This window comes from Rhipicephalus microplus, chromosome 6 (genome assembly GCF_043290135.1).
Source record: "Rhipicephalus microplus isolate Deutch F79 chromosome 6, USDA_Rmic, whole genome shotgun sequence".
Classification (NCBI taxonomy): domain Eukaryota; kingdom Metazoa; phylum Arthropoda; class Arachnida; order Ixodida; family Ixodidae; genus Rhipicephalus; species Rhipicephalus microplus.
The window spans coordinates 171,232,808-171,260,340 of record NC_134705.1 but is presented as its reverse complement, the minus strand read 5'-3'; the positions used below and the strand labels follow the sequence as shown (position 1 = coordinate 171,260,340).

General features: G+C 45.4%; 1 protein-coding gene across 2 annotated transcripts; it reads right to left on the bottom strand.

The window, feature by feature from the left end:
* On the bottom strand, window positions 1-2,550 carry LOC142765049 (uncharacterized). 2 transcript variants are annotated; one of them, XR_012884039.1, is made up of 5 exons: window positions 2,252-2,550; window positions 1,020-2,194; window positions 744-942; window positions 459-663; window positions 5-379 (listed from the first exon to the last, which is right to left on the bottom strand). XR_012884039.1 is itself a non-coding variant. In XM_075865618.1 (4 exons), exons 2-4 carry the CDS (start codon window positions 1,131-1,133, stop codon window positions 575-577), a joined length of 402 nt encoding a protein of 133 aa, XP_075721733.1. In that variant the 5' UTR covers window positions 1,134-2,194; window positions 2,252-2,550; the 3' UTR covers window positions 1-574. The 2 variants fall into 2 exon arrangements, 1 of the variants encoding a protein (XP_075721733.1); XM_075865618.1 differs by having other exon boundaries at window positions 1-663.
* Window positions 2,551-27,533: the final 24,983 nt, after the last annotated feature.

Here is a 27,533-nt window from a genome sequence, read left to right as displayed (position 1 = left end):
TCTAACGGCCGCATATGCACACGAATCTGTAGGCGTTTAGAATAAATATGAATAAAGCAGATAACGTGAGAAATCGAACTGACTACATCAAGCTGCTGTGTGCGCACTTTATGGCAAAACCTGGCGTGAAATTATGCACCTCTAGTGCCAAGGATGGAGCTATAATGAAAAATGAGGACAGTTCTTGCCTTTTACTAAGGTGAAAGCAACGAGCCGTCAGCCAGGATTGCGTCATCATTGAAGCAGTGCTAGGTACTGAAAGATCCAGCCTGATGACCAATCCCGCGCGTCATCTTAGGAAGCAATAGCTTTGGAAGCAGTCTGTAAGAGTCAGCTCTGTCTTTGCCACGGGTACCAATAAAAGACTGACACGGGCAAGCTGCAACAACACACGGCGGCAGTGTTAAGTGCATGTAAACACCGCTGTATAGTTAGAGTCGTATGAATGTGGCACTAACCAACAGAGTTCCAAGGGTATCAGAAATGTGCCGTCTGCCATGATCACGTCATCAGCGAAGCAGTGAGGGGGGTGCTGAATGATTCGTCTACACGACGACCGATGCCGCAGGCAATCTCAGGAACAGGTACTTTTGAAAGCAGTCTGCAGGAGCCAACTGCATGTCCTTGTCACGGGTAACGAAGAACGACCGACACGGGGAAGAGCTGCAATGACACGCAGTGGGAATACAAAGCACATGTGAACACACTGATCCCAGTACGAGTCGTATGAATATGCCACTCACCAACTGAATTCCAAGGGTAGCAGCAATGTGCCATATTTAGGGTCGCGCCATCACCAAAGCACTGTGGAGGGGCCAAAAGGTTCGTCCATACGACAACCGATGCCATGGGGGACCTCAGGAACAGATAGCTTAGGCAGCAGTTTGCATGAGCCAGCTCTGTACTTGTCATGGCTAGCGATGGTTGACCGACACGGGTAAGCTGCAACAACAAGAGGCGGGAACGTGAGACACATACAAACATAGTCGCAGAAGAAATTGTATGAATATGCGACTTACCAACAGAATTACAAGGCTAGCAGCAAGGTGCCTTCCACAAATCAGTGCGAAGGTGCCAAAAGGTTCGTTCACGTTACCACCGATGCTGCGAGGGATCTCATGAACGAATAGCATTGGAAGCAGTCTGCAGGAGCTAGCTGTATGTCCTTGTGAGGTGTAGTGATGAAAGTCAGAAGCAGGAAACTTGCCACAAAAAAACGGTAAAATCTTTAAGCACAAATAAACACAACAGCTTCAGGGGTTGCGAAATACGTGTTGTTAATCGATTTTAGGGCAAGGCGCTTACTGGATCTATCTTCTCTGTCCTTCCGCTTAAACTTTCCTCCTCCTTTCCCTTAACGCTGTGAAACTCTCACGTTGCAGATCAGAGATTCCTCCCGCAGCCAATGCGTGTGGTGGTCAACCTTGTTGCACTTGGTTACAAAAGTATCAGGGATATAAAGTGGAGACGCCGCTCTTTCGGCAGCGGGACATACGCAGGCCCTGGCGTATCTAAATTGATGTAAAATTTGCTTGTTAAGCAACAGAAATAGAAAACTTTGCAACTCACTATCTCCGTAGCAGTGTATTGCGTTTCATAGATGGACTCGTGGTAGGAAGTGCGCAGTAAGCATAGCACCGTGAGTGAAAGGTATCATGGGGTACACAGCAACCAGGAAGTACACTCAACCAGGAAGCAGTACTCAGAGCAATTAAATCGCGCTGTTGGGAGAACAGTAAGCTTTCCAGCCCTGCCAAATCGAACCCTGGCGAGGCCATTCCGGATGCCGTTTGCTTCCGCGAAACCACATTTCGCTCGAGCGCGGTATCACACGTGCGCTACTCGACACGAAATAATTGTCACTTCGCAAAGTCATTCGGAAGCAGTTCTATGCCCGTTACGAAACCGCAGCAGAATGCCTGTCATAATCCTGCCTATCGTGTTTGCTAAGGCAAAAGCTACATGCGGTGCGCCTCCACCCATGCGCCATACTATTCAATTCTGTCAGACACGACCGACAATGGCTGCAACATCCAGCCACGAAAACTGGGGCCTCTGATTAAACATCCGAACTACAACCTCGCCAGCCTGAATTACCACTGACATTTCACTTGCAATGTTACGACAACGGATGACGCTCGGATGATTGCCGTAGTCCGATCCCGACGTATGGTAACCCGCAGTGACAAGGCATCTGAAACGTTCAAGAAGTGCTCTTTAGAAGCACGAATGTAGAAACTGTTGTGCTCACCGTGACGTGGTTCACGTGCGTACGTGGACCGTGTACGCTGAAGTCGACTAAACCAGGCAGCGCGTCCAACGAAGTCGTGATGTGGGCGTACCACGGCAATCGGCAGATGGACTTGTCCCCGTACAGGTCGGTCCACTGTTGCAGGGAACACGCTCTGCGGCGGTTGCCTGCAGCATCATCAGCCGACAGCTTTGAAAAACACATTCGCTTTAGGCGTCATCGATTGCCAGCCAAGATAACGATTCATGGCTGGTTAACGAACGCTGATAGGTTACGCTCCTTCACCGCCCACGCAACAGGAGATGTCGGACTATGCCTGCAGCTTGCGCCGTGCTCGCGTACCACGTTCGATTTGTTGGCAGCAGACGACGCACTACAGGCACCGCGCGAGTGGAGAAGGAGCGTAATCTAGCAGTTCTTGCCTACCGCCCATGACTCGTTATCTTGTTCGGCAATAGATGTCACCGAAAGCAAACGTGTTTTCTTCAACTGTCGGTTGATGGTGCTGTATGCAGCCGCCGCAGAGTGCAAGCAACGTGCTCGCGTGTTCACTGTAACTGAGGACCGACATGTACGATAAGCAAGTGCAACAAGGTTGTCCACCACACGCATTGGCTGAGGAACGAAGCTCTGATCTGCAACGTGATGAAGTTCCACAGCATTTACGTATCCATTGAGCTAACGAGGCTTTATTTCGCTTGCCGTTTACTTCCCAAAAGCTACATTTCGCACTATGAATCAACACACGTCACTATAAATCGTACTACGCGCAATCCACGTAACTACGATATAGAGCTTGAGGTTGCAACTTCATTCAGAACGAGCAAATATCGTTGACGAAATTAGGAGGTCTATCAAACTGTTTTGCCTAGTTTCAGCTACCTCCTGAACTATATATGAACTCAACTTGACGCAATGTGCGTCGCCACACCAGCGACGCGGCCCGTCCTCTCAAGTTCCGTCATGGCGAACACACTATACGTGACCGCAGCCGACCCATAAAAAATTCCGGCTTAATTTTACGATGCAGCTAGCCTCGCGTAACATTTTAGTGACTAACCATGACGCCTAACACGTACCAATTCGAGAAACCAAATGACCGACACAATGCGTACCACCCTCGCGAGCCCGGGGACTCCTTATCTTGTTGACCGATGCCCCAGCACGCTGTGAAAAAGAGTGGCCCCTCGGACAGATGTCCACCATGAGTGAAAGTTCTTTGTCCAGGCGATGCCGACGGTTGGTGAAGAGGCACAACGAAATATGAGTTTACGACAGACATGACTTCCGTCTTGTATGCTTACTTCTCCTTCTTCAACGGAGCGACATTAGCGTATTCGCCGAGCGTCACATGTATTTCAGAAGCTTGCGTGGAGGGCGAGAAGTGTCGTGTGGGAGAAATTTGACAGTCAAAATAATGCTCGTGGGAAGTTAGTAGCCACGTTTTACGATGTCCAGCAGCGAACAGTCTCTGCTTGCAACTGGAACACATTGTCTGCGGCATTGTCTGAAGGCTCGCCAGGTGCGGAGTGTTTCGTATCGTTCCTCAAAGTTTCAAAACTATCGGGGTATGAATGTTTCATTTCTTCAACGTGCGAGGAATGCAGCAAGATGGTTGTTTACATTCGCACAGATTTCACATATGTGCATCATGCAGTTCAACGGCATGATGACAATCCGGCTTAATTTTATTTTTTTTTGCTTACGTGTTAAAAAGGAAAAAGTTCCATTCACACTCATTGGTCCCTACATATCACCATCCGGACGATTTGAACAAGACCGACTACGAGACATACTGACAACAACTACGGGCCCGTGGGTTATAACTGGACACTTCAACGCACATCACTTAATCTGGGGTAGTTCGACGATCAACGAGGAAGAAACCTCGTGTCATTCGCTTCCAAGCATGACCTATGTTTCTTAAATGATGGCAGTCCTACATACCTGCGGGGCCTTACGTACAGCAGTTGCCTCGATTTGACTCTGGTATCCAGAAACTTCCGGTCGCAAGTGCACTGGTTTTCAGACATCGAAACGCATGGGAGTGACCACATTCCAACTTATATGCGAATAAGGGGTCTTACTAACTCCTTTCCTAAGACCACAATACGAAGAATTGATTGGTCCAAGTTTCAGCGACTCATGGAAAATACATGCCGTGAAGACCCTGACCAGAACTTGGAGGATGTCATCAAAGAGGCAATGAGGGAAGCTTCCTGTCTCCTCCCGTTCACCGGCAAGCGTTCAGATTTCGACGTTGAACTGAAAAAACTGTGCGCGCTTCGCCGAAGGGCGGAAAGAAGATACAGGCGGACGAAAGCAATATGCGACTTGAGGCTGGCACGACGCATACAGAAAAAAGTCCAACGACGTTTAGACAAACTTGAACAGGAACGCTGGAAATCATTCTGCGAATCATTGGATCCCCGACAGCCGTTTTCACGCATCTGGAGCACTATTCGTGGCCTGCGCTCGACTCCCCAACAAAGACATCCTTTCATGGCTTTAGCCCTACATTCAGGCCACACCCAACTTGAAGTGGCAAATGAGTTTTGTACGCGAATCACTGGTGTGTCCGCCTTGTTCGCTGGCACCATTAGGAGGGTTATCCCTGAACCCGCATCTATGAAATGGACAATCCTTTCACTATAGAAGAACTTGACGCATCTTTGGCGGTTTCCCGACGATCATCTTCACCAGGACCCGATGGCATCACCTACGCCGCTCTAGCCAACCTTCAACAGGAGGCAAGGGGACAGTTGTTAAGCTATTACAACCACTCATGGCTGGCGGGCAATGTTCCCCAGGATTGGAAGATAAGTTGACTTGTGCCACTACTAAAAGCAGGAAAGTCACCATTTGATTTGACATCATTTCGCCCTGTTGCCCTCGCAAGTTGCGTAGGAAAAGTCATGGAAAGGATGATGCTTACACGCCTAGAATGGTACCTTGAGCGCTACAACGTATACCCAAACTGCATGACGGGTTTTCGGCGAGGTAGGTCATCTCTTGACAACGTGATTGATCTCACAACATTTATTCAGTAACAGAAGAGCCTCAAGCGCATACCACTGGCACTCTTCCTCGACATCAAAGGGGCTTATGATGACGTAACACATAAAGCCATCCTAGACTCGTTGGAAGCTGTTGGAATCGGTGGTCGGATGTTCCAATGGATCCAGGATTATTTGACGAGAAGGTCCTTTTTTGTACAAACCTCAGATGGACCTACCACCAATTACTATACCTCCCGTGGCGTCCCTCAGGGCGCCGTATTAAGTCCCACTTTATTTAACCTCATGATGGTAGGACTTCGTGAAATATTGCCAAGTACCATCCTCATATCCCTATATGCTGACGATATTTGTCTATGGACTTCGTCTGTAACTCGTCTACAAGTACGTGCAAGAGTCTAGCAGGCTGCCACCCTGACATGCTCATATCTCCGCAAGCAAGGTCTTTCCGTCTCAACGGAGAAATGTGCATTGGTTGCGTTTACCCGCAGAACCATGGCACAATACCCCGTTACCATCAATGTACAAAATATTCCATACCAGAAGAACCATCGCTTCCTTGGTGTGATTATTGACAGGGACCTTTCGTGAAGTGCCCACTGCAATTACCTGAAGAGAAGGCTAACTTCCATTGTCGATATAATGCGGTTCCTCTGCGGAAAATCTTGGGGCGCATCGATAAGGTCAATGATGCAGCTATACAGGGCACTGTTTCTGGAATTTTCGTGCTACAGCTTGCCGTTACTGGCAAGTACGTGCAAGACGAGCACCCGCACCCTCGAAAGTCTGCAAGGACAAGCACTACGCGTGTGCTTAGGATTGCCGCGATGCACCTCAACCTACGGGGCAATTATGATCGCAAGAGAGCATCCGATTCGAACATACATCACCACTGACAATTTGAGAGCCCACATAAGACACCTCTGCCGAGTTCCTGGTCACTATGTTGCAGTCTTGCCACTTCAAAGACCACACGCGATCTTTTCAAAGATTATTTCTGCCCATAGAGAATGCCTCCCTTTTGGCTTTACTCCCGCAACAAGACCAGCGTCACCCCCGTGGTGCCTACAACAACCACAGGTGTGCCTCACTATTCCGGGAATAACGAACAAGAGGCATCATTCAACAGTGGTCCTATGACAGGTGACATTGTCGCTACTCAACGAAAAATACGGCCGGAGGACCCACATTTACACCGATGAATCGGTCTCGGCTGACAGCTCCACAGGTGCTGTTGTCATCCCGGCGTACCAGGTCACTATAAAGCTCAAACTGTCGCATAGGACAACATCCACAGCAGCGGAGCTTGCCGCCTTACGTGCTGCTATACTTTATATCGCGGAAGCCCGACCTCAAAAATGGGCTGTGTTCTGTGACTCCAAGGCATCCCTTCAGAGCTTGCAATCAGCTTTACGACAGAGGGAGCATCAACCACTAGTGAATGAAATAAGAGAAGTGATTCACGAAGTTTTATCGAAGGGACATGACTTGGTGTTCCAGTGGTTACCGGGGCATTGTTGTGGTATTGTCGGTAATAACCTTGCTGACAATGCTGCCCGATCCGCCCACGCGGACGCCCAGACAACCCCAATTCCATTGTCGAGAACCGACGCGGCAAGGGGCCTTCACTCGTTCGCTAACACCATGTCAGAAACTTGGCTGAGTGACCCCAGTGTCAGGAACCGCCGCCTACACAAATTGGACCCATCGAGAAAGCTTCAAGTTCCATCGGACCTCTCCCGCCAGGATGGAACTTTACTGCTCCGCCTGTGGTTAGGAGTAGCTTTTACAAAGGCGTACTTCTTTCGCATAGGAATGACGGATAGCTCCCGATGTGAATCGTGCGACACTGACGAGACAATAGAACATCTACTGTGTTCATGTGAACGTTTTGCGAGCGAACGCAACTTGCTACGCGAAACGTTGGAGACATTAGGCAGTAGACCTTTTTCCGAAGAGAAGATACTTGGCTCATGGCTCTACGCGTCGCTGGCCAGCAAAGCGACGCGGGCATTGCTAAGTTTTCTAAAGACGACCGGACTACGCGACCGCTTATAAGCGTGCAATGGACAAGGTCACATCTACACACACGTTGCCCTTCACTTCTCTCTCTCTTCTTCTTTAATCCCCTCACCCCTTCCCCCAGTGCAGGGTAGCAAACCGGACGTGCGTCTGGTTGACCTCCCTGCCTTTCATTTCTTCCCTTCCTCCTCCTCCTTCTCCTCCTCACATTTTCAATGTCCGGAGGTTGGAGCCAGTTCTTCTAGAGTCCGTACAGAAGATGTAATGTAGGCACCGCGACATCGAGTACTGCCCCTGTCAGTGCGCGAATGCGACAGCAGTGCAGCGCAGAGCTCAGACACAGCAACCATCACCGTCGAGAATAAGAAGCAAAATGGTGGTCTTATACCCCGGAAAGACGCTCTCCGAACACGAGGGCAACGATCCCATGATTATTGGTGCATGCGTCGGTATGCTTGGAAAAGTTTCTTTATTCGCGCCTTGGTCAATATGATCTGTACGTCACTGTCGCCTGCCACCGCAACGCTGTTGTTATCACTGTTGTCATGTATAAAAGATAATTGCAAAAAGAAAAGTGTTCAGCCTGCCGAGTCCGAGCGTTGAATGAAGGTTATCTCGTACTCTTCTATAGCAATGACGTAGTCAGCGCTGTAGCTTTCGTTTTATCGACGTAAAATACAGAAATCCATGAAAACGCTACATCAAATCGCGACATTTAAAATTCAATTTGGACGTAGCATTTATTTTCAGTACTGGCACAGAAAGCCTGCTTTCGGTTTTCCATAAATCGAAGGTGTTGTCGAATGTATCACTGGAAGGTCTTGTCCTTACTCGCAATTGATAGCGCAACGATCACGAGCGTAGCCACACGTTCCGGGTTAATAAAGTTATGAGCTCTTGTACGTGCCACAATCAACTTATGAGGCATGCAGAAAGTGGCTGTGCCAGGATCCATTTGCTGGGCGTAAAGCGAAGTACAGGCAATTTTAGCGTGTGTGAAGGACAGCTTTTGTGCGCATATACCTTCACAATACATTAGGATTAAGTTTTGAAAAAAAAAGTTTGCTCAAGTGCATGAAATTTTTCAGCTTCGTTCCGTCATACGTCCCTGACACAAAGAAATGTTGCTGCTTCACGCACTATTTATTGATTTGGTTGGTTGTACTCGATAGCGAACTCGAAGAAGCGCTATTGTAATCATGAGGAAACGAAGGGACACATACAATGCGTTGACTAATAACAAAGCTTCGTCACGTTTTCACGTGAATAGCTGCTATAGAGAACAGCCCACCACTGTGGTCTAGTGGTTCAGGTGAGCTGCATTGGTGACCCACAGGTCACGTGGGCCACACTTTCGATGGTGGCGAAAATGCTCTAGGCCCGCGTATTTAGGTGCACATTAAAAAAAAAAACGGGTGGTCGAAATTTCCAGAGCTCTTCCCTATGGCATACTCATAATCATATCGTGGTTTTGTGACGTTAAACATCAAATATTATTAGTCACAGGGGAACATTCAGTGAAAAAATAGTAGGCACTTCTAACCTGGTAGACGTATGTATGATTTCCGGTGCCAGCGCGTGCACTTCGATAGCGGAGAAACCCAAGAACATCTCAGCGCTCTGACGTATGCTCGATAAAGAACCCGAGGGGTTAAGAAGCAATCTTCGGTGCCCCATATCTCGTGCCTCATAATCACACCGTGGTGCTGCGCGCAAACACTCATAATCGCATTAAACCGATAGGGATCATGATCTAGTAAAAACCACTCGTTGTACAAGACCAACATTTATTCCTGGTGTAGTGATAGTCACGGCACGCTGGAATGATTGTCTCTATCTTATTTTCCTGCGAAAATGCTTCAAGGATCTCACGCTAGCGTTGCTCTCCGTATCAGTTCTAGCATTCCAGTAATCCGCCTTTTCCGAGACGCCACAAAGGATGCGCTCTTCCCTGGCGGGAAAGCCGAAAAACACCTCTTGATCTCTGAGGCTTTGGTTCTAGCAATACCGGTTCTCTCGAACTCTATACCGAAAGCCAACCGAAACGGCAGAGGGCCGTAGAAAAAAAAAATGGGAAAAGGCGGATTTACCAGGAGTAACTCAACACGCTACTTAAATGATTCAGCATTTTAAGTGGATTTTTCTCGTCCCCCGAGCACGTTATAGAGAGCTTACACCTGTGCGAACACATAGTTGTAATGCTTATAATGTCTATAAGGTTCTGCACGCAAAAACCACGACATGGTGATGCGGAAAGCCGAAATTTCGACCACCTAACGTGCCCTCACGTAGCACAGTACACGGTCTTCTGGCTTTTCGGCTTCATCTAAGCGCGCCCACCATAGCCGGGTTCGAACCCGTGGCCATCGGGTTACAGCAGCCCAGCAGCAAACCATGAGCACGGTACCACACTATCGAGTAACCGATGTGGTCAAACAAGTCTTTGACTTCGAAGTTGAAGTTGAAGTTGAAGTTTATTTCAGGCAAAAGCAAAAAAAAAAGAAGTACTATTTGCCTAGGGGACCGGCGAAAAGGCATAAAAGCCTGACAAAGCGCCTGCCCCCTGTAAACCCAAAACCCACCAAAATAACACAGTGCTCAGTGTAAAGTAACGAGTCAATAAGAAATTAAGCATAAATATCTTTCTACATGCAAAACATGTACAGGAAAACATAAATGAGCGAAAATTTGCGCAGGAGATGAAATCTATAAAGCATATGCGTGTCCGACAAATGAAACAAACTGTAGAGGACATAAACAAAGACTAATGTAAGCCATGTAAAATACCTGAAGAAACTTTAAACTTGAATACGAGGTTTCAACAATCAAGAGACAGCAACATCAATAAGGAATATGTTTGATCGATAAATGAAACACAGTTTGGATAACATAAGCAAACCTTAATGTGATATATACAAGAAAATACTTCAGGGAATATGAGAAAAAGATGGTGACGGTGATTACGTTTGTGTAAATAGGAAGTGTTCCTGTATCTTCTTTTTAAAAATGCCATATGAGACTGTATTGTCAATTAGAGAAGCTACAATCGGTTGTTCGTTCAAGAAATGCGAAATTTGATACAATAGTTTTTGTGTGCCGTAATTTGTACGTGGTTTCTCATATGTATACACCCTGTGCCGTAGGTTGTGACTGTGATCTCTCGGGAGATGCCTCTGATAAAACCCTGTGCGATCAGTTCGTACCTGTTTATAAATAAGCATTGCCAATTTTTGTTTCATGACGCTGGTTACCGTAAGTATTTTATGTTCCTTAAAGAGAGGCGCGGTATGATGCCTGAATGACACCCCTGATATTAGTCGTATAGCTTTTTTTTGCAAGATGTGAATTTTGTGAGTGTTTGCTTTAGTCGTATTCCCCCATACAAGAAGACAATAATGGAGATGTGAGTGAACAAGGGAATAATATAGTTGTTTTTTCAACCACTGAGGGAGGAGTTGTCGCAATTTGCAGATTATACCCGTGGATCTGGAAATCTTGGTACGAACGTGGTTGGTGTGTAAGGACCAGTCTAAGTGTTCTTGAAAAAGTATCCCAAGAAATTTATGCGCTGTGACACGTTCAATTTTTTGCCCTTCAAATTTTATTGTAGGCTCGCTTGTGATAGCCTTATTGCGTGGGCGGAATAAAACATATTTTGTTTTTTTGGTGTTTAATTCTAATCTATTACACTTAAGCCAGTCGGATAGATGTGTCAGCCACAGGTTTGCGTGTTGTTCAAGGTGACTGAGGGAATTACCGGCGAAGAATATATTGGTGTCATCCGCGTAGAGAACAACATCGGGTGTTAGCGGTATGTTAGGTAGATCATTGATATGAATCAAGAATAGCAAAGGCCCTAAGATTGATCCTTGTGGAACGCCACAAATGATATTACCTACGTTTGATTTAGTGTCGCCGAGACTGGTGTACTGTTGCCGATTGCTTAGATAACTTTTTATAAGTTCTAGAGCCTTTCCTCTAATTCCATATGAAGGAACTTGGCTTGTCCAACTTCAACTTGGCTTGTCATTTGTACGGCTTCAGATTCACACCTTGACAAGGCCTTGCTGCCTATTTTACGCAAATTTATCCAATCATGTGAGTAGTGAATCTCTCCATAGGATTCATGTATCAAAATGTGGACCCGCCATTGAACCAGAAGACTGGAGTGTTGAAACTGTCGCGCCCCCTGTTGACCAGCAAGGTCACTATCAAATGCACTTTTTTGTGTTTTGCGTTGCCGCTCACTGATGGCGCGACGGTCTGCTGACTACCGCAGAGTTGACCGATTAAGTGTCCGGGTTTTCAAACGCAGTTTCGCAACTGGCATGATCGAAAAGGTCTGCAATATATGTGAACCTGCATTCCGACTGCCGTGGCACACTGTGTCTTTGGTGCGTTTTAGGTTTTAAGACAAAACTGCAATATCAGGATGAAACTGCAATAATAGAAGCATTTCCTGGTGTTGCTGCACAATGTAGTGCAAAGAGTAGTGCGTACGAAATATTGACGTTGGCGGCCTGGGAGATGGGGGTAGTCAGTCACTAGTTCCACTGGAGATCGCGGCCTGCCGGGCTCAGCTGACACCCAAGGGCATAGATGTTTTTTTTTGTTTTTTTTTTGGGGGGGGGGTGAGGGGATTCAACTACAGTGTTTAGTGCGTGCTGTATGTAAACTACAGACAAATGTGTGTAAACGACAGACTAAAACCCACAATTTTGTTAACTAAGGAAAGCTGGTAGCCAGCAGCAACTAGAGCCGTAGACATATTTTGTAACTGCAAGTTGAAACAGGATGGCTTTACTCCTAAAGTGGCATTTTCTCAGCAACTTTTGACGCGTGAGCGTTGAAACGCTCGTTTCACAGGAATTCCGGCGTCGGCGTCGTTGGTTGTGAGCGAAAACTTTTTACCTTTGCGTAACAAAAAAATATATATGTAGCATCTTTGCATGACTGAAGAGAGAGAGAGAATAAAATGAGGGAAAGGCAGGGAGGTTAACCAGAAAATGGAGCATCCGGTTGCGTGACCAAAAAATCGTGAAAGTTGCAAATAAAATAAATCGAAAGAAATATCCAGGTCTGAATGGGGATCGAGCCCGGGTCGTTTGCGTGGAAAGCGGGCGTTTTACCCCACAGCGACGCCTCTGCTTGTGAATACAGTGAGAATAACTTCCTCCGCTTGGAATCGCAGTGAAAGTAACTTTCATGCTTTCTTAAATCAACGCCTCCTCTAGAAAGACGCCTGACGAATGGCTCGCACTCCCAGCGGAGTTGGCCTGCCTTCAGTTTTAAAAAAGCTGCGCGCAGTAGCGCTCGCGACCGACACTATCATTTGGAACCATCTATACTCTCTAAGAAATGAGACGAGCCTAGAGCAGAGTTTTATAACTACAGCCCAAGGTGCTAGGCTAGAAGGGGACGAAGCTATTGAATATATAAGAACAAAGGTTACAGAAAAATTTCAACAAAGAAGTACTTTATGCACCACAATAGACAAGGACGAATCAAGTGGTGCAGTGGCTCTATTTTCACAACGAGAGTGGGAAAAGGCTGAGAAAAGGGTTCCTAGTAGCACATCAACAGGCCCAGATGACATTCCAACTAGGCTTATAAAGACATTAGGTCCGAAGTCTAAGCAGGCCTTGAGAGAGGCAGTGAGCACAATAATAATCGATGGTGAAGTTCCCGATGGATGGAAACTTAGCAGGATGAGCATGATCTATAAAGGAAAGGGGGACAAAGCTGACATAAACAACTACCGTCCTATAACAATGACATCAGTGGTCTACAGGCTGGTGATGCACATTATAAAGGAAAGACTGCAGGCATGGATAGAGGATGAGGGGGTGCTGGGGGAACTGCAGAATGGGTTTCGGAAACACAGGAGGTTGGAAGATAACCTGTTCTCACTGACGCAGTGCATCGTAATAGCAGAAAAGGAACACAGGCCCCTGTGGCTAGCATTTTTGGATATCAAGGGAGCGTACGATAGCGTGGTTCAAGAGGAATTCTGGGGAATACTGGACGCACTAGGCGTGGAACATGTAGTCACTAATCTTTTAAAGGATATCTATAAAGGTAGTAAGGTAGTTATAAAGTGGGAAAAACAGGTATCCAAGCCTGCAGAGGTAAAACGGGGGCTTAGGCAGGGGTGTCCCCTGTCACCCTTATTATTCATGATGCACCTACAAGGATTAGAGGCCAAATTAGAGGGAAGTGGACTGGGCTTCAACCTCTCTTTACTCAAACAAGGAGAACTCATTGATCCGGCACTACCAGCATTAATGTACGCAGATGATATAGTGCTAATGGCCAACAACAAGGAAGATTTGCAGAGATTGATGGACATCTGCGGTAATGAGGGAGATAGGTTAGATTTTAGATTCAGTAAGAAAAAATCAGCAGTCATGATTTTCAATGACAACGAAGGTAGTGAGCTTAGAATACAGGAGGTCACGCTAGAGATAACAGATAAATACAAATATCTGGGCGTATGGATAAGCAATGGGACCGAGTATCTGAGGGAACACGAAATATACGTGATTACTAAAGGTAACAGGAATGCAGCAGTCATGAAAAATAGGGCACAGGGGAATTACAAGCGGTATGATGTTGTGAGAGGAATATGGAAAGGGTCATGGTTCCTGGGCTGACGTTCGGCAATGCCGTCTTGTGCATGAGATCAGAACTTCAAGCAAGATTAGAAATTAAGCGACGAGGAATAGGTAGGCTTGCTTTAGGAGCTCACGGGAATACACCAAATCAGGGAGCACAAGGTGATATGGCATGGACATCATTTGAGGGCAGGGAAGCTAGCAGCAAGATAAAATTTGAGAAGCGATTGAGAGAAATGGGGGAGGAGCGTTGGGCTAGGAAGGTTTTCAGCTACTTGTACATGAAGAATGTCGATACAAAATGGAGGAAGCGAACCAGGAAGTTGACTTGTAAATACTTAGAAAACAGCAGGTGGCCAAACCAAAAATAACTTTCGGTTAAGAAGAAAGTGAAGGAAATGGAAACCAATATGTGGAGAATTGGCAGGATTAAGAAGTCCGCACTATATAGAGAACTATCGAACTTTTAAGCAGGAAATTGCCAAGGAAAAGTTCTATGATAATACTCGAGGTAGTTCCCTACTGTTTGAAGCCAGGATGGGAGCATTGCGAACCAAGACATATCGGACCAAATACGAAAGGGTAGACACAGTATGCAGTGCGTGTGGAGAGGAAGAAGAAACTGCCGAACACTTGATAATGTTCTTTAAAGGGCTTCACCCTATAGTTCAGGACGATGGCACAGATTTTTTCAAAGCACTGGGGTTTAGAGACAGCGAGGGCAAAATAGACTTCAAGCGGGTAGACTTAAATAGAAGGAGGTTATCTGATTGGTGGCTAAAGTCAAGGCACGAGTGAAAATTAAACCCTTCACTGCGAAGTACGAATCCTCAGCTTCATTATTTAAAGAAAAAAAAGATTAATGTAATAGTTAGTTCACTAAGTATTACGGCTAGGTGGCGATAGCCGCCGCCCAATCTGAAGGGTACAGCCACATCCATCCATTCATCCATCACTGCAACAGGCGGTACCAGCTAAGTGTTTCTCATCTGCGGCCCATAGGGGCGCGTCAGTCTGGAGTTGTTCGAGACCTGCAACTGTGCACCACTGTTTCGGAGGCTATGCAAAGTGTTGCGTTGTTGCACCGTCCACCACAGGTGACGCTAGCGACCGAGAACATCTTCAAATTGAAGGAGGGAAGGGTGTGGCAGCTGATTTTTTTTTCTCATGCGGCAGGCATCTTCCTAGAGGAGGCGTTGATTAAATACACGCGTCCCGTATATGCCGTACAAGCTTGGGTGAGTTGGTATAACTCCATGGTGTAAAATGCAGCGCATAAAGACGACACACAAAAAAGGAAAGACACAGGACAAGCGCTGAACTAGCAACTGCCGTGCTTCGTTAGAAAGTGGAGAATAAATACAATCACTTCCGATGCGTGCACATCTTCCAAATAGCACGTAAATGTGACGCTTTTTTTTTTCAAGTAAACATATTTCACAATCATGTAGATAGATGTAGGGGGTGGAGATGCCCTTATTATTTTTTTATGTTGAATACTTCGATGATTTCACGTGCTCTTTGATCCATGTGTCTGAACGGGACATGCGTGTTATCGAGCAAAGTTTTACAACCACAGTTGCGACAATCGGATCACAAATGTGGAGTGGGTGTGCCCTTCAATGTATTGCCGTTGCCGGAACCTCTCGTTAAGGCAGGCCCCTGCCTGACTTATTAGAATTTTCCACATTACAACGGTATATTGTATACCACACCCCTTACACATGCTACAAACCGAATACTATGCCTGACGGAACACACGTTCTTAAGTGGTAGACCTGTAAACTTTCTATCTACAGCAGCGCATGATATTCAAAGCTTACAGCGTGCAGAGAACACAACATCTACGTCTAAGCCTTTTACATGTTTTTTTTTTTAGCCTGTGTGATAATCCATGTAAATAAGAGATGACGGTGAACTATTCTTGGCCGAATGGGGGAGGGGGGGGAGGCTTATGCGTTGCCCAGGCTGCACAGCCGATAGCTTTAATTATTTGAGCAACCTGAGGGAAACACATGATAAGGCTGGACCCAGGAAGCCCGCTTTTTCTTAGCGAAAGACTTGCTCCTGAAAACTGGTTTCGATCTTGTGGTGGCAAGACTTGTTAAGAGCAGAATTTAACGAATTGAAGGCAGTGCCGTTTTTTACACTCTTAGAGTGTCCGTAAGAATAGCTCAAGAGGAATTTATTTTTTGCTTGCGGCGAGAAACACTGCCATAAATGGTATAGTTCAGCATACAAACATGGATCTCAAAGTGTAATGGCAGCATTGACGAGCGCTTCAGTCGTGAAAACCAACCCAAAAGCATTGTGTTTGAATATATTGAATACATCATGAAATAGAGACGTACGATTGTCACTTGGCAGGATAATTAAAAAAAGTCATCGATATACCGAAAAAAAACGCAATAACTAGTTTTTGCAACTCTCTCTCTATTGCCAGAAGTTAGCTTTATATTGAGTAAATAACTGAATTTCATCGTGGCCGCTGTCTAACGGTGCTGCCATCTTCCGAGCTGGCAAAAAAGTATTTGCGTGGCGTCAGAGCGCGAGTGCTGCCATCTCAGAGACCTGAGTAAAAAAAGCATAGTTAAAAGATAATCCACGAGATGCCGCGAGCTTACGCTGTCCAGCTCTGTGTGCTCTGAGGAACCACGGTATTTCATTGCGCAAGTGAAGATTTAGTGGCCCTGCAGAAGAAAGCACTGCCCAATATATATTATATTTTGTGACAAATCAGTTTACCTGCATACATAGAAAATGAATACAGCGGTAAATTATTACCCTGCGTCTTGTTCTGCGATGGAAATACTGTTTCAACGATCCGTGGCATATCAGCAAAGATCAATAAATGCTGAGCGCATCTTGTAATATTATTCGGTGCTATTCACACAACAAACTAAGCTTTATTGGAATCAAAACACAAATTGTGGTCTTGTCCTGTACGGAAGTATTGTTTTGTGTAGAGCTGTCAGGTTGATGTAAGATAAGGTGTGGGTAAACTAAGAACTCTTTATAAATTTGCAGAAAGATGTGAAGTAATAAGAGAGTACCTTTACGCCAGCGTTCAAGGCAGATTACTTGGGAACCAACACATGAACAAGTATTAGACGGTGACGACAATTATAACACGTGTAAAATAATGGATGTATTGGTAAAATTCTTCGTGATATCATTTCACGATTTGCATTACAATAGTAGTGCTGGATTGTTTAGGTTCTTAACAAAAAAAAAAAAACTTATGTTCTGCAGTACCACAAAACTCTTCCTGCTTGGCATCAATTGTTAACTAGCAGTAAGCACCTCCAGTTATGAAGCACGGGTTGTCAGAAAATTGTTCTGGACAAATAATTATTGAGTACGCTTGAGAGTGTACGCTCTACTATGGGATGTAAAACCGAGGCCAGTTTGGACCGACTGTGCACGGAAGCTAGACACCATAAAGTTCATTGCGTACTAGTAGTACATCTAGTACTAGTAGCAGCACTTCCAGTGAGGACCATTGCACCTGGAAAAATAAATCACTTTAACGACACGTACAAACAGGACGGTACAGGTACGATGCAACTTATAGCAGTGTGACGCTGTCACAAACGACTGACAAAAGAAAAGAAAGAAAAGAAGAATACATCAGGAGTTTTGCGCAGATACTCGCTCATCTATTGGGAAGAAATGCTATATTTAGACTCGACATATGCAGTGATTACGCTTGTCGCTGCATTTGGCCATGTCATATGATACTCTTCGGATTCTTTTGTTTTTTTTCCACTTTTTTATGTGCCTGATGCCTTTGAAAAGACAGTGTGTTTAGAAAAAGTGTTGAATGATTTCGAGTACTTGACCTTCAACTATGGGATAGTAGTGATTGAAAAAGGGAAGTTTTATTGTACACATAACTTGCACATACGCAAACCAAACAACGAAAACAAGTAAAAACGGTGTATATATGTCTCAAATGACCACTAAAAAACGAATTTATCACTTCGTATCCGAACCTTACAAATTAAAGGAAAAACAAAATGGATTGATAGGATGTGTTCAGTAAAAGTAGTTAACGATTTACGAAGGGAAGTTTTATTGTGCATGTAACTTGTACATACAGAAACTATACAAGAAAAACAAGTTAAGACAGTGCATTCATCCTATATTTTAACGCTCAAAAACCAATGTATGTCTGTGTATGCGTATGATAGAAGTTAAAGAAAAATTAAAATAGACCGAGTTATCCGCAATTCAGATAATTCCACGCATGGATGCGTACTAGAATAGGCGCTTGGCTATGGTAGGAACAAGAGGAAAATGCAGCTGTTCCTCCATTGCTCACTATATACGCGTGTGCTATCGTGTGTTTACAAAAAGTAGTTGACGATTTAGACCACTCGGTACTCTACTATGAGTTAGCTGATGACCATCCCCTGGTTCTCACACTTAATGAGGCCACCTCGACAAAGATGTGTGGGTGTGTGTGTGCGCGCGTGTGCGTGCGTGCGTGCGTGTGTGCGTGTGTGTGTGTGTGTGTGTGTGTGTGTGTGTGTGTGTGTGTGTGTGTGTGTGTGTGTGTGTGTGTGTGTGTGTGTGTGTGTGTGTGTGTGTGTGTGTGTGTGTGTGTGTGTGTGTGTGTGTGTGTGTGTGAGCATAATGGCGCCCCGTGGCTTGTCAAGCCAAGATGGAAAAACACCTTTGTATGTTTTGAATAAGTGGGTACGGATTTAGCGTACTTGGTACTCCTCTATTGGAGAGCATGAAGCCGTTCCGTAGGCCCACACTTGATGTGGCCCTGTTGCGAGAAACCACGTGGAACGCTGAACCTTTCAGGAAACGAGTGAATAAACCGCTACAATGTTTGTAAAAGTTGCAACCCAAGCAGTTCAAGTGGACCTTAAACGTGCGGGCGCGCTGTTTAGCACAGGGTAACCTCGATGATTTATTAAAGACTATCTCAAATATTGGTAACGTCTGCCCAAGATTCTTGATTCGCATTTGCCATCAGTGTGTTACCTTCGTTCTTTTTAGTGAACCAGTGGTAATTAGGGATATTTACCCGATTTCTATGGCGTATACTTCCTGGGAGTTTTTGCGCGCATAGGACGGGTCAAATTCGCATTGGTCCATGCTGGGTTGCGAGTTACAGCCTAGAAAAACATGGCAAAAACAATTAACAAGGTGTTGGTCTTTGAAGGCTGGTCGCGCTACGTAAATTGCGCTGAAAACAAAACCACTTTTGAAATGCGGAGCATTCGCCCGATGTAACGCGTCGTGCGTCAGCGGTAACGTCCACACCCTCACTGCACATGCTCGTGCCTTGCGTGTCGTTCCGCATGCTCGCATCTCGCGCCAACTCTTTACTCTCCTCCTATCTCTCACCTCGTAAAGCCGACGCAGGCAGCGTCTGTTAGTAAAAATCGACTGCTCAAGCTGCACAACTGTTCACTCGCCACCCCATATAAGCAGGCACTATATATCGCATATCAGCGTCCCACCACTCTTTGAAGGTAACACTTCTCATTAATTCAATAAATAAGAATAATAAAAACAAAATTCCACTTAGCATTCTTACACCACACCAATTACGCAATATTCATCTGATACCTCCCCTTTCCACACACACACACACACACACTGCGACACATTTCCTCGAGTTCACCCCCTGGCAAGGTGCGGATGGCATTTTATTGCGATAGCAATTATATGGACATTCTCGGTTGGATTTCGCCGCCGGCGTCGGCGTTGATGTCATGCACCGTATATGTATACGTATCTATAAAGAAGACTCCGGCACATCGAATCCAACGTGAGACTTCCGCGTTGTGAACGCGAGGCGTTAACCACTGAGCCACCGAGAGGTACCTCTTTCAACGTTCAAACGTCAAGCTACTTTTATCTACCACTTACAGCTGTTGGCGGGCATCTTGGGGGGAACTATCGTGTTTTCAGCATTACCAGCAAGATGTCGCAATGAGCACGCGGTGGCTCTCATCTCTCACGCGTACTTTGGCCCGCGTAATGAAGAGAGAGGACGATCTCTCACGCGCCCTTATCTCTCGGTTGGGAGGATTATACGTCTTGGCTGGTGTTGGGGCGCTGGAACGATCCTGTTGTAGTTACGGGGCGCACAAAAACCACTGTAATCGTTGCACAGCCTCCGTTTGTAAGAAAGGCGCACTTTTCAAACTAAGCGAAGCAACAAGGGAGACGCTTATTCGCTTTCTTCTGTACCTTTGAGTAGGTTTCGTGCGTTATTTTTGCATCAGAAACATGGGACACGTTTCTATCTGCTTGCCATTCTGCACGGGAGGGCCAAACCACATAGGCGCGAAAATTCACGCGACAGCGACGAGAGACGCTATGAGCGACGAAACAGGGCGTTCGCGCGACGTGTCGCGTGCTCGTTTTCGCGCAATCGCTCGGTTCTCCAGATTTGGAAACCGTCGCTCATCGCCCGGAAGTGCTGGGCTCAGGCAGCCAATAGAAAAAAAACGGAAAAGGATATACATCAGTGACGTACTGCCGGTTGTTTTCACGTGCTTTTCAGCGCTCTGTCACAACTTGCCAAGAATCCACTGCACGTGAACCTGCCCAAGTCACGTATGCGCAACAAGAAATAACGCAATGTTTATTACGCATGTGCGTATAAAAAAGTGCTGCAAAGCAATAACAAACACTTTCGGTTTCATTACACAACAATATATCTTATTTTTAAATTGCATACCGCTCGCTACGCGGTTTTCTTGGTGCGATTAGACGGCCTCATGCCAGCAACAGTGGAATTCGCTCGCCGAAGCCGTCGCGTGAATGAGGTTTGCCTGCGCTAGCGACTGATCGCGCGAAGCCGATCTACGTCGCGTCGCTTGTCGCTGTCGCGTGCATTTTCGCGCTTATGAGGTTTGGCCTTGACCTTCTAATTCGGTGCTATCGCGTTCATTGCTTCTCCTTTGCGGCAAAGCTGTGACTTTTTTTTTTTTCGGTTATGGGTGCGTAATGGACGTTAAAGGCTCGTTCGAGCCTGAAACATCACGTTTGGCGAAACAGCAATGTCAGAACCCTAGACGACGTTTACCGGGACGATCAAGTACAAAAGTCAGGGACACCAAGGTGGGTCTATATGGTGAAGTCATTTATATAGAACAGTTCGTTATATGATGATCTCAGCGAAATGCGTTGGCGTTAACAGCACTGCTCTCTAATTTATTGGAGGAGGTCTTCTTTCTCGGTGAGGAGGAATTCCTTCAGCACTGGTCCTGCCTTTTTGTGTTCGTTTGTGATAGACGCGTAAAACCTGTCTTCCGGCCTGCCTGGTTTGTGTAGGGTGATGTGTGTTCAGTACCGGCAGGAATGCCATGTAAGTGAGCAAAATGTATACATATTCATGTTTTATTTGTGCTTTTTGTTTAGCGTCTAATGTATCTCTCAGCGCGGACAGGCCGCCATAGGAATTTTAGCTTGGCTACCTTCAACGCTAGAACGCTATTCAGTGAGGCTAGTCTAGCTGAGCTATTTGCAGAATTAGAGGGTGTTAAATGGGATGTAATAGGTTTAGAAGTACTTGTTGTTGGGCTAGTTGGTTCGTCATACTGAGGGGTAATTCTAGACGCCTAAAGCACCACAGATAGAAATAATCACAGAGAAAGAGCGTCAACTCGCAACTGATTTATTTGCAGGAGAAACGCAGGAAATATATAGCCGCACACGCATGTGCAGAGCACACTACTTCACCTATAGTCACATGACCACAGACATGAACCGAGGACGTTCAACCAGCATATGTAATCAAGCAACGAAGCGCAAAAATCAAACTCAGACTTGAGCAAGACGACTGGCGTGTCACTTATATACAAGTCACCTTTTTTCTTTATCTAAAACGCTTCCATTATTTCACGGGCCAGAGCATCTGGGCTTTTGACGAGGACAGAAACGCTTGAAAACCTCGCCTCACAAGAACAGGAACGGCAATGCGCAGGCAAATGTGCTCCGGAATTATTTCGAATTGAAAGCTCATGTTCCCTAATTCTCACATTCAAACACCGTCCAGTTTGGCCAATGTAAACCCGGCTATAACTAAGTGGGATAAAGTACACCACACCCACTACGCAAACCACATACATCGAAGCGTGTACTTTTCCACAGGTGGAGGCGCCTGTGGAAAAATACACGCTTCGCCTGTGGAAAAATACACGCTTCGATGAATGTGGTTTGCGTAGTGGGTGTGGTGTACTTAATCCCACTTAGTTGTGGCCGGGTTTACATTGCCCAAACTGGACGGTGTTTGAACGTGAGAATTAGGGAACATGAGCTTTCAATTCGAAATAATTCCGGAGCACATTTGCCTGCGCATTGCCGTTCCTGTTCTTGTGAGGCGAGGTTTTCAAGCGTTTCTGTCCTCGTCAAAAGCCCAGATGCTCTGGCCCGTGAAATAATGGAAGCGTTTTAGATAAAGAAAAAAGGTGACTTGTATATAAGTGACACGCCAGTCGTCTTGCGCAAGTCTGAGTTTGATTTTTGCGCTTCGTTGCTTGATTACATATGCTGGTTGAACGTCCTCAGTTTATGTCTGTGGTCATGTGACTAGGTGAAGTAGTGTGCTCTGCACATGCATGTGCGGCTATATATTTCCTGCGTTTCTCCCGCAAATAAATCAGTTGCGAGTTGACGCTCTTTCTCTGTGATTATTTCTTCCTGTGGTGATTTAGGCGTCTAGAATTACCCCTCAGGATAGGGTCTAGCGAAGTTAGGAGGACACGTGAAGCATATACAGTGCTGAACAATGAACACGTCTTATGCTACCGTGCAATAGTTGACAGAAAAGAACTAGGGATTGGGTTTCTTATACACAAGAATATCGCTGGCAACATAGAGGCCTACGATAGCATCAGTGAGAGCGTGGCAAGTATCATACTTACGTTTAGCCAAAGGTACAAGATGAAGGTGGTACATGCCTACGCACCCACATCGAGCCATGGTAATCATTTAGTTTAACGCTTCTATGAAGACTTAGAGTCAGCGATTAATAAAGTAAAGACACAGTATACTTTCGGATGGGCGACTTTAATGCCAAAGCAGGCACGGAGCAGGCTGGAGACCATGCGGTGGGGGAATATGGACGGTTCTAGAAATGCCAGAGGAGAGTTATTAGTAGAGTTCGCAGAATGCAATAATTTGCGGATCTTGAATACCTTTTTCAGAAAATGGGATAACCGTAATTGGACGTGGCGAAGTTCTAATGGCGAAATTATAAATGAAATAGACTTCGTTCCGTGTCCCACCCAAGCGTTGTACAGAATGTAGAAGTAGTGGACAAGATCAGAAGCAATAACTATAGAATAGTAAGAGCTCGTATACACCTAGATTTAAAAAGCAAAGAGAAAAACTGATACGCAAGAAGCCAAATAATGAACTGGGGGTGAGAGGAATTCAGAGTTTTGCTTTAGAATCGATTCGGGACACTAAACAAGATAACCGTTAGCCTTGACACATTGAACGATAGTTTTACTAGTATCATCAAAGAGCGTGCCATGGATGTTGGAGGTACAGTCACAAGAGAGGTAACTGGCAAACTATTTCATGAGACGGAAAATCTTAAGAGACAACAAACCATGAAAGTCTCAAATGCAACCAACAAAATTGAGCTAGTGGAGCTTTCGAAGTTAATCAATAGGCTTAAGGTAGCCAACATCAAAGGTATAACATAGAAAGGATGGAACGTGGTGTAAAAAGCAGCAGAAGCCTAAATGCTGCTAAGGCAGACTTGTGCATTGGTAAAGATCAGATGTATGCATTGAGGAACAAGGAAGGCAATGCCATAACCAATATGGTATGCGATAGTCGAGGTGGCAGAGGAGTTCTACAGAGAGCTGTACCGAAGCCAACTAGGATGATATCGCGAGAAGCAATAATAGTCCAGAGGAATTCGACATCCTAACAGTAATGAGAGGGAAAGTAAAGAAAGCCCTAGAAGGAATGCAAGCATAGGCAAAGCCGCTGGTGAGGATGAAGTAACAAGGGACCTCCTGAGAGATGGCGGAGAAATTGTGTTAGAAAAATTTGCCGCATTATATACGAAGTGTATCTTGAAGAGAAGGGCACCTGAATTCTGGAAGAACGTCGACATCACCTTAATCCATAAGAAAGGAGATGCCAAGCACTTGAAAATTTTCAGGCTGATAAGCTTACTGTCCGTTCTCTGCAAACTATTTACTGAAATATTAGCTAATAAAATTAAGGTTATATCAGAGTTCAATCAACCAAAGGACCAAGCGGAATTTCGTACAGACTACTCCGCAATAGACCATATTTACACTACTAATGAGATAATAGAGAAATGCGCTGAGTACAACTAAACCCTATACATAGCCTTCATAGATTACGAGAAGGTGTTTGACTCAGTCGAGACATCAGCAGTAATATAGACACCGCGGAATCATGGCATCAAAGTACCCTACACAAACATACAGGAAGAAATCTACAGGGGTTACACAGCCACCACAGTCTCCTTAAAAAAAGTGACAGAACACCAATTAAGAAGGGTGTCAGGTAGGGAGACGCGATTTCTCCAATGCTATTCACCGCGTGTTTACAGGAGGTTTTCAGGACCTTAGATTGCGAAGAGTTTGGGATAAGAGTTAATGGAGAGTATCTTAGTAACCTACGATTCGCTGGTGACGTTGCCTTCATGAGAAACCCAGGGGACAAATTACAGCTCTTTTACTGAACTGGACACGAAAAGCAGAAAAGTAGGTCTGAAAATTAATATGCACAAAACAACCTAATTCAGGTACAAAACTATTTCAATTTGTTTTTCAATATTTCAATATTTCAATATTTCAAAAATTTGATATATTTCATTATTTCAAATTCAACTATTCAATCAAATTTTAACTATTTCAATATTTCGAAACTATTTCAGGTTTGTACTATTTCAGGTACAAAACAATAGTTATGTGCAATCGTGTCGGTGGAAAACAGCACTTTGCGATAGGGGGAGAGACGCTGGAAGTTTTAAAGGAATATGTCTATTTATGACAGGTAGCAACCGCGGAGCCGAACCACGAGATTGACGTAACTAGAAAAATAAGGATGGGGTGGATCACATTCGGCAAGCATTCTCAAATCATGAATGGTAATCTACCACTAACTCCCTCAAGTGAAAGGTATATAACAGCTGCATCTTGCCAGTACTTACCTTCGGAGCAGAAACGCAGAGGTTTACAAGAAGGGTTCACATTAAATTGAACACGACGCAGCGCGCGAGGGAAAGGAAAATGATAGGTGTAATTTTAGGAGACAAAAAAAGAGCAGAGTGGGCCAGGGAGCAAACCGGGGTTAACGATATCATAGTTCAAATCAAGAAGAACAATTGGACATGGGCCGGGCACGTTGAGCGTAGGCAGCATGACCGCTGGTCATTAAGGGTAACTGACTCGATTCCCAGAGAGGGCAGATGCACGAAGTGTAGATAGAATGTTAGATGCGCCGATGAGATTAAAACATTGGCAGATCCCACGCACAGTGGAAATCGATGATATGCGAAGCACGAATGAGAAAGATTTATAGGCCAGTCTAAAGCCAGCAGAACGTTACGAGGTGGAGGTAAACGATACCGTGCATGACTTCCGTGTAATGATTATCGGATTATCGTGTTCGGATGTGTCGTTTACTTTCGTCATCTATATTGCCGTCACGTGATACCAAACTTAGTAAATGCGAATCTAGCGAAACGGCCACGAGCACGCTATGAACGTGGTATGTTGCCATGTTCTTACATGACGCGCGTGTCAGAATTATCATGTTTGCACTAGTCACGTGTTTCGTCATCCATTGACGACACGTAACACCGAATTCGGTATATGCGGAGCTAGCAAAACGGCCGCGAACGCATCATGAACGGCCCAATACACTACAATGTAGCGATGACGTGCGCGCACGCTGGGCACAGCGACGCACCGTTAGCAAAGCGCGAGCACTCTATAGTCAGACGCCAGGCGCGACCAGCGTTCGTCCGCGCGGCCCGACGGCAACCAGTGCGAAATGCGACATGCTGCATTTCGCGCCGATGCGTTACGCAGACAACACTGCGTCTCCCTCTTTTCGTGACGGAGGGACGCCGGCCGCGCTGAAACGCGCATGCGTCAAGGCAACGTAGCTTGTGGCATGTAGTCATGTTCTCACACGACACGCATCTCATGATTGCCATGTTCGCACCAGTTACATACGTTCGTCATTGATTGAGGTCACGTGATACCAAATTTGGCATATGTGAAGCTAGCGAAACGGCCGCGAGTGCATTATGAGTGTGGTACGTAGTCATGTTCTTACACGACACGCATGTCGTCATTATCATGTTTGGATGCGCTATTCACCTATGTCGTCTGTTTGCGTTGCGTCATACAGAGTTTCGTACATGTGAAGCTAGCGGAACAGCCGTGAGCGCATCATGGGCGTAGCATGTAGTTATGTTTTTACATTAAACGCATCTCATGTTTATCATGTTTGCACCAGTATCATACCTTCGTCATCCATTCACGTCTCGTAATGCCAAATTCGGTATAAGTGAAGCTAGCGAAACGGCTGCCAGCGCATCATGAGCTTGGCATGTAGTCATGTTGTTGCATGACACGCATCTCATGATTAACATGTTTTCACCAGTCACATACCTGCGTCATCCATTCACGTACCATAATACCAAATTTGGTATATGTGACGCTAGCGAAACGGCCGCGAGCGCGTAATGAGTGTGGCATGTAGTCATATTGTTACATGACGTGCATGTCATGATTTTCATGTTAGGGTATGCCCCCTATGTTCGCCATGCAATCATGTCATACCATACGAGTTTTGCAACATGCCGTGTGAACAAAACCCCCGCAAGAGCTGCAGGACCATGAAATGTAAGTCATGGTATTCATGACATACATATCATGATTTTAATGTTATGACTAGTCAAATATGTTCTTGATACAGTCATGTTATGCCATACCAAGTTTGGTATTGATACCATTACTGAAAGGGCCAGGAGAACTAAAAGTCGTAGGCACCGGAAAGCACAAGACCGGATTGATTGGTGGATCATGAGAGAGGCCTTTGCCCTGCAGTGGGCGTAGCCAGGTTGATGATGATGACGATTTCCAAGCAAAGTCTGTACTTACCCTTGCATTGTCTTGCAACGAGACGGCAGTGTATGTAAATAAATTAATAATAAAAATTGTGGGATCAATGCTAACCAAAGCTGTGAATAAGATTCTCTTTCACTGCAGTGCTAATTAACTTCACCAGAGTTTATTTAACACCAACATAACTGAGTGAATAAGTGCAACGTGACGAAAACGTATGAGGGCAACAGACACATACACGGCAATGTCTACGTGTCTCTCTCCTTTTTTTTTTTTTTTTTTTTTTTTGTCGATGTCCTGGTTAAATGGCGTTTACTTTGTCGTGTGTGCTAAAGTGAAGCGTGTTTCCCGCGCTGACACTGACAAATGTATGCTTCTGCCATCTCTGAACTGAACTGGGCAACCAAAAAACGCCAGTTTTGCGGGAATTCCACCAGTCGTCGCTAGTGTTGGGCACCCAGGAGTGCTCAATGCGGTAGAAAATCAAACGAAAGCAACGGAGAAAAATTGGTGGCGCGAAAGTAGA